The sequence below is a fragment of the Nansenia antarctica genome (assembly GCF_963989245.1).
Source record: "Nansenia antarctica genome assembly, chromosome: 6".
NCBI classification, from domain to species: Eukaryota; Metazoa; Chordata; class Actinopteri; order Argentiniformes; family Microstomatidae; genus Nansenia; species Nansenia antarctica.
Window position 1 is genome coordinate 13,480,056 of NC_137676.1, and position 8,074 is coordinate 13,488,129.

The window sequence follows — 8,074 nt, forward strand, 5'->3', positions numbered from 1 at the left end:
ATTGTTATGCAGTGTCTATGGTGTTCCTCATTCTGAAACTTGAGGTGATTTTATTTATCAAGAATGTAATACATACAGTACAGATTCATGGGTATGAATGAATGAATGAATGGAATAGCCTTATGCTATAGTAGTAGAGACAAGAGCACCAGGGGCACCATCTAGTGGACGAAAACTTACAATTTAATCTTGAACTGTTTAAAATACAAATCATATTTTAAACAGTTTAAATTGTTTATTTTAATGCTTTTTTGTTTATGAAATAGAAACATAATACCAATGATTCATATGTCCAGATAGCTATTCCTGCTCATTACATTTCTTTATCAACTGTCACAAAACCGTTTTAATGTGGAACAAACAACACAAAGAAGCTCAATTGATATCAAAAGTTAAGTTGTTTAATCAAAGTGAATGTCCGGTTAAAGTGGTTGGGGAAGAGTGAGAAAGGTAGAGGGACATTTGGGAAGGTTGGAAAAAGAGGTTTTACCCTTGACCATAGAGTGAGCAATATTACTGGGTGAATATTATACTACATTCAAGCTCCTATCATATAATAATTGTTATGCAAGTAGCCTACCCTAATGTTTGAAAATACATAAAAAAAATTCAATGGCAAAGTCTTAACCAAGGCAGAGAATTCATACAATATGCTCAAAATCAATTGTTTACACAAGGCGTTTTGTTTAATGAAAAAAAAAAACAGCTCATTAAAAATTACTGACAAAAGTTCACACTTCTTCAAAGAAAAACTGACCTTTAATTCAGAATCTACTCTTTTTCACATTAGAATGTAATATTCAGACAGAGGGAGGTAACAAAACACCTTACTCATGGTCAGTGACTGCTTGAACCCAATTTCCACCAGGGGGCGCTGGTGAGGTTGGACATCAGAGATGGATTTCAGGAAAATGATATGCTTATTTTCCCACTGCTCAATAAGACTGGCAGAAAGACTTCTTGTGACAAACATTTCAATGTTTACAAATATTTCACTGGGTTTCATGGATTACTTTAGTGATCTAGTGATGTTGAGACACCTGGGCAGTAACACATAAGCATGCTTATAGCCTCATCACAGCTACAACAATGAGCCAACTGGCCTTGTTAAAGTTAGAATACAGCTTGGACTATGGTCAGCCTCTTGTGATGAGGTAAATGTCCACTCAGCAGACTCAGGAACATGACTCCTGCTATCGCCCATCCTGTTCCATCTTCACACAACCATCTTGCAGGTGGCCTGCTGGGCACCGAGGTCCAGTTCCGTCCTGTCTTTGACCCGGTTCCAGCAGTGTCGCCATCCCTGGAGGTCCAGAGCAGGCTCAGTCCATCGTGACTCCCTCAGGCAGCTCCACCACCACGGGAGCACAGTCGTCCAGGTCCGCCTCAAAGTCCCAGCGGAACTTCTTGGTCAGGTGGGCCTTGAACTTCTCCGCCCTCTTCCGCAGAGTGCTGTCCATCCCGGGTCCGCCGGCGAACTGGAAGAAGTCCTGAAGCAAGGCCGGGAACAGAGGGTTAGAGAGGGAGCAAGGCCAGGAACACAGAGGGTTAGAGATGGGGGTTATCTGCCAGGAACACAGAGGGTTAGGCCATCGACCTATCCTGCATGTCTTCCCTCCTCTCTCTCACCCATCTTTCCTGTCAATCTCTACTGTCTCCATCCCAGTAAAAGCAGAAATGCAGAAAAAAAAAAGAAAAGAAAAGAAAGCCTTGTATACACACTGGTCTAGCCTGTACTGGTCTAGTCTCTATACACACTGGTCTAGTCTCTATACTGGGCTGGCCTCTATACATACTGGTCTAGCCTCTATACATACTGGTCTAGCCTCTATACATACTGGTCTAGCCTCTATACATACTGGGCTGGCCTCTATACTTACTCGAGAGTCTAACAGGAGGCGGCAAGTAGCCTAGAGGTTAGAAAAGCTGACCAGCAATTGGTAAATATTGTATACAAATATAATCTAAATTATATGTTTTTTAATTTATTTATATACAGAGGAGCTGTTGAGATATTGAACTATATATAATTGTAAAAAGTATGATTCTCTTCCTGTAATCGCACCTGCAACGTGGACGTGAGGAAGTTGTCCTGGGACACGATGTCCACAAAGAAGTCTGGAGGGATTTCTCCCAGCTGGTGGTAGAGCACAGCAATGAGGCCCAGGTAGAGGTCCCGCCGCTGACGCATCGCCTCCTCAGACCGACACAGCAGAGCCAGCAGACGCTTCCAGTGCTCAAAGCCCTCATACACGTTCCCGATGATGAAACACACAAATGCAAACTGCAGCTCGCCTGGAAGAGGGAGATGGGGATAAGGGGGGGGAGAGTATGACAGAGAGAGAGAGAGAGAGAGAGGGGGGGGGGGGGGTAGGGAAAGGGGAGGGAGAGACAGACAGAGAGACAGACAGACAGACAGACAGAGACAGTTAACCATAAAGTGTGGCACAGGCCAGTCAGGTGGCACATTAAATGGCTTTATGGTGACTGAGGCAGCCCTCTGTCCTACCTGGCATAAGCACAGGTTCTCTGACCCTCTATTCGATTGATTGATTGATTGATTGATTGAAAACCTTTATTGTCCCCAATGGGGAAATTTTGTTGTCAAACAGCTCAGTTAGGGCAGAAAACATTCAATACAGAAAACAGAAAACATTCAATAAAATACATAAAACAGTGCAGGCTCAATAAGTAAAAAGTTCCAAAAGTTCCAGCTCCAGGTCTCCCCCACCCTGCAGGGCCTGGTTGTAGAGTCGGAGTGCAGCTGGAACAAAGGACTGTCCAAATCTTTTTGTACTTTGACGGGGGAGAACAAATCTGTGGCTGAACTTGCTCCTCATCCCCGCCAGCTCGCAGTACATCGGGTGGGAGGGATTGGCCAGCATGGCCGCCAGTTTTTTCCCCATCCTCTGTTCTGCCACCACCTCTAGGCTGTCCAGCCCGGTCCCCACCACAGAGCTGGCCTTCTTCACCAGTTTGTTTAGCTTCGCAGCATCCCTGGCACAGATGTTTCCACCCCAGCAGGCCACGGCGAAGAACAGAACGCTGGCAACCACCGACTGATAAAACATTTGCAGCAGCTTGTTGCAGACACCGAAAGACCTCAGCCTTCTCAGGAAAAACAGTCTGCTCTGCCCTTTCCTGAGAAGAGCCTCGGTGTTGTCAGTCCAGTCCAGTTTGTTATTAATTTGTACTCCCAGGTACCTGTAGGAGTCCACCCTCTCGACTTCCACCCCCTTGATGGTGATGGGGGCTGGGGTCCTTCTCTTCCTCCTAAAATCCACCACCAACTCCTTTGTTTTGCTGGTGTTAAGCAAAAGGTAGTTGGTGTCGCACCACTGCACAAAGCTCTCCACCAGGGCCCTGTACTCCTCATCCCTGTCATCTGTGATGTAACCGACGATAGAGGAGTCATCCGAAAACTTCTGCAGGTGGCACTGGTCGGAGCTAAACTGGAAGTCGGAGGTATACAGGGTGAAGAGAAAGGGTGACAGAACAGTTCCCTGGGGGGCACCGGTGTTGCACACCACCACCTCAGACTGACAGCCCTGCAGTCTCACATACTGACGCCTGTCTGTGAGGTAGTTGTGGATCCAAGCCGTCAGGGAGTCCTCCACACACATCACTGCTAGTTTGTCAGCCAGCAGTGATGGCTTGATAGTGTTAAATGCACTGGAGAAGTCGAAGAACATGGTCCTCACCATGCTCTGTGGCCTCTCCAGGTGTGTGTAGGCCCTGTGCAGCATGTAAGTGATGGCATCCTCCACCCCCATGCTCTCCTGGTATGCAAACTGCCGGGGGTCCAGGAAGTCCTTCACCTGGGGCTTAAGGTGTTGCAGCACTAGCCTCTCCAGGATCTTCATGACCTGTGGTGTCAGGGCGACAGGTCTGTAGTCGTTTGGGGTGCTGGGCCGTCCCTTCTTTGGCACTGGGACGATGCAAGAGGTCTTCCAGAGCTGTGGCACCCTCCTCAGTCTTAGAGATAGACTGAAGAGATGTTGGAATGTGTCCGCCAGCTCTCCAGCACACACCTTCAGAACCCTGGGGTTGATGTTGTCTGGACCTCTGGACTTGTTCACATTCACCCTGGAGAGCTGCCTTCTCACCTGCTCAGATGTTATAAAGCTGTGAGTACCGGTGTCTCCAGGTGTGAAGCATGCTCCCTGGCTCCTGGTGTTGGTAAGGGGAGGCAATTGCTGCTGGGGTGTGAGGGGGTCAGGGGGAGTGGGGGCTACTGTTGCCAGGGGTGCGGTACATTGGAGAGGGGAGGAGAGGGTCGGGGGCTGTGGGGGGTGACAGGGGGATGGTTGGTCAAACCTGTTAAAGAAGCAGTTCAGGTCATCCGCCTGCTCTCGGGTCCCCTCCACCACAGTATGTGGCTGCTTGTGGCCCGTGATCTTCTTGAAACCCTTCCACACCTCCTTTGAGCTGTGGGCCACTAGCCCGCCCTCCAATTTCCTCCTGTATTCCTCTTTGGCTGCTCTCAGCTCCTTCTTCACCTCCTTCTGAGTGGCCCTGGCTCCCTCAGTGTCCCCTGCCTTAAACAGCCTCCTCTTCCTTTTCAGAAGGTTCTTGATGTTCCCATTTATCCACGGCTTGTTGTTAGGAAAGCACCGTACCTTTTTAATGGGGACGATGCTCTCCTCGCAGAACTTGATATAGTCCATCGTTTCTCAACGGGGGCGTTCAGACAACATCGGGGGGCGCTGGAACAAATATTTTTTAAAGGGGGGCGTTGAGGTGTTCTTGGGGGGCGTTCACGCATAAAGTATTTTTCTCATGAAAAACAGCTGTCAGCAGTGTTATTACGGGTACGTTCGTAAATGCACGAACGGTCAGTTCGCTCGGACAAACCGTCTTTTCAGTCAGAGCGCCCATCTCTGAGCGCTCCCAGAGCGCAGTGTTCTGAACTTGGCCGGGCTCTGTGATGCAGACACACGTAGCGCAGCGCCCACATTTTTTTTAAAGTGAGAGTGTCATCAAGAAGATGAAGCTAAAAACTCAGCTAGCAAAGGCAGAGCTTTTGATAGTTTCCAATGTGTCTGGGTAAGCTGCATTAGAAGAATTTTGACAGTTCATGTACAGTGCAGAAATTGCAATACTATGCTAGTCTACGATAGAAAGAACCCCGGTTCATCCCATCTGTAATGTCATGTTTCAACCCTTGCCATCCTTTTCTTGCATAGCACCCGCAAATGAACACGGATAGGAGTGGAATAGGCTATATAACTGTAAATAGTTGATTGTCTTTGGATTTAGCCAGTTGGCGAAGATTTATGAGGAATAGGTTATTTAATTTGTGTTGCTCATCTAACAGCGATAAGGTGTTGTTTAATTTACGGTTTTGTTTAATTTCTATGAGTGTTTTCCTTGTAGGCTATGCTTGAGTGACATATGTTTCAGTTTGTAGGCTCATTGTAATTGTTGGCTATAAGCGAGAGAGAATATTTCTTATGTTAGTTTTGATACTCAGTCCATGTCCCCGCCGGTGACGTAAGCCTGTCGTGCCAAATACTCCCTCCCCGCGTATACACACTACCCTCTGCGCTTATGCGTTCGCTTCCTTTCAATACAGCTTATTTAATTTAGTTAAAATGAGTGCTAATACCATACCACCATACCAGAACATCACAGCAGGAACAACCTATCTCAAAAAAGCGTTCGTATTGTAATAAACCAGTCCGGAAAGTTCTCTGTCGCTTACCAATAATCTAACCTGGAGAAATCAGCTACGAATGTCCCCTCCCCTCGCAGGTTCATCACAGTATATTACATAAATGTATTACTGTTAAGTGTTGTTGTGGATGTTATCCCTAGTGCCATTCTGAGGTTAGCATTGCGATGTGTTCGTCTTAACGTTTACAAACTATAATATACGATTGCTTTTTAGTGATATGTTGCTCCTCATGTGATGCCCTGGAAACTAACACATAAGCACTCCGAACAGCTGGCAGCGTCTTTTGTTGCTATAAGAAACCACTACTCTGTCTGCTTAATGCACGAACGGTCAGTTCGCTCGGGCAAACCGTATTTTCTGTCAGAGCACCCATCTCTGAGCGCTCCCAGAGCGCAGTGCTCTGAACTTTGGAACTTTGTTAACAAAGTCCAATAAAAAATTCATAAATATTAGCATCATAAAACAGTCTGTTTGTATTCTCTGATGTTGTCTGAGTTTGTTTAACACTCATAAACAGCATTTTTATTCACATTCACATGGCTTTTCTGCTCTCTGGTAAACTAATGATAATGATATTCCAACTGCCCAGTTAAATCAAATCCATTATTTGGCATTCAGTGACATGCTTTTTAAATGATATAACACAGAATATTAGTCAACATTAATATTCAGGGAAGAAAAAAAGCCAACTTTTTTTTGATGGGCAGCGGTAAGAGACCTGGATAATGGCCCAAAAAAGGTGACACAACAAAGTCAAAACATAATCTGACAAAAGCCTCCAGCCACCCACACACACACACACACACACACACACACACACACACACACACACACACACACACACACACACACACACACACACAGTCAGACACAGTCAGACACAGACACAGACACAGACACACACAGACACAGACACAGAGTCACAGACACACACATACACACACACACAGACACACAGACACACAGACACACACACACACACACACACACACACACACACACACACACACACACACACACACACACACACACTCACTCACCCAGTACATTGAGTGGTTGCTGCGCGTAGTGTTTCTCCAACAGGCTCTCCAAGGCATAGCTGGTGTCCAGGCTGCACTGGGTGATCTGAGCTGGGGTCGCCCCAGGGGGGTAGGTCTGCTTCGGGATGGGAGAGAAGCGCAGCTCCGTCCCCTCCCTCGGCTTCATCCGCGGAAGCCTCTCCAGACCCTCTCTCATGCTCTGGCACTCTGTATCGTTCCTGGGAAGGTTCTGCTCCTCCCGGTCCTTGGTGTGTGTGAGCTGGACCTCGGGGATCACATCACTGAACGCACACACACGCCCAGAGAGAGGCTGCAGCCCGCTGGCTACCTCCTGGGTCACACGGTCCGTCATGGACACCCACTTACGCAGCACCTCGTACGGGTAGGGTCCCAGGAAAGGGTCCAAGTCCCGCAGGCCGGCCCGCACGCGGCTCACCTCCTCGTCGTTCTCGGAAGCGGAGAAGTCCAGGTCCTCCTCTTTGGGGTCCCAGTGAGCCAGCAGGATCTCGCGGGGCTTGAGGGTGAGGAAGAGACCCATCTTGGGGCCCGTCTCACCCCCCTGGCTGGGCGCGTTGGAGGAGCAGTAGTGGAGGAAGTGGAGGCCCGGGGGGATCATCTTCACCCCCCGGAAGCGAGGCCCCACATGCCAGCTCTTGTAGTCGATGCCCAGCTCCGTGCCCTCAGGGACCCCCAGCAGCACCAGAGTGGCCCCCTCCTCGAACAAGCCCTGCGCCACCTCTGGATCCATCTCCACAGATGCCATGTCTGCAGAGGAACTGATGGAAGCCGCACCTTTGGTCCTTCTTGTCAGCCTGGGCAACCTCAGAAGCGTACTGAACTGTACATCACCTGTATGTATTAGAGGCAAATGAAAAGGGGAGCTAGCAAGGTTGACTTTAATATCAAGACAATACACGTGCTGTGACACACATCTGCTCTGTTTGGTTTGTTTTGTGACAGCTCTGCTTGCTAAGCTTGACGACTGGCTGGCAAACTATTGCAAGTGAGTGGTTGTACAATTACCCAAGACTGTTTGGAAATGAGTACTAAGTAAGCTCATGTTTCAAGCGTTCCTTGGCCCCGTTAAAAGACGCTATAATATAATATAAGTCAGTGATTTGGTATGTTTAGTATGGCGCTACAACCCATGATGCTGTCGGAGTTCGCTACTGCTTAGCTGTGACATTGTTCAAATGCTAACAATAAAAACGTTTCCAACTGATCTCTATCAGGGCGTATAAGGTATTCACAACTCATAATAACATGACATTGGAAAGATGATCATTACTTACCAGAAAGTTGTGTTGATATGGTTCACACGTTCACATCACCACAACGTTTCATGTCAACGAAGTTG

At 47.7% G+C, this 8,074-nt stretch overlaps 1 protein-coding gene across 1 annotated transcript; it reads right to left on the bottom strand.

The window, feature by feature from the left end:
• Positions 1–406: 406 nt before the first annotated feature.
• On the bottom strand, positions 407–8,074 carry aar2 (AAR2 splicing factor). The gene is made up of 4 exons (XM_080533570.1): positions 8,010–8,074; positions 6,718–7,566; positions 2,066–2,295; positions 407–1,490 (listed from the first exon to the last, which is right to left on the bottom strand). Exons 2-4 carry the CDS (start codon positions 7,478–7,480, stop codon positions 1,323–1,325), a joined length of 1,161 nt encoding a protein of 386 aa, XP_080389696.1. The 5' UTR covers positions 7,481–7,566; positions 8,010–8,074; the 3' UTR covers positions 407–1,322.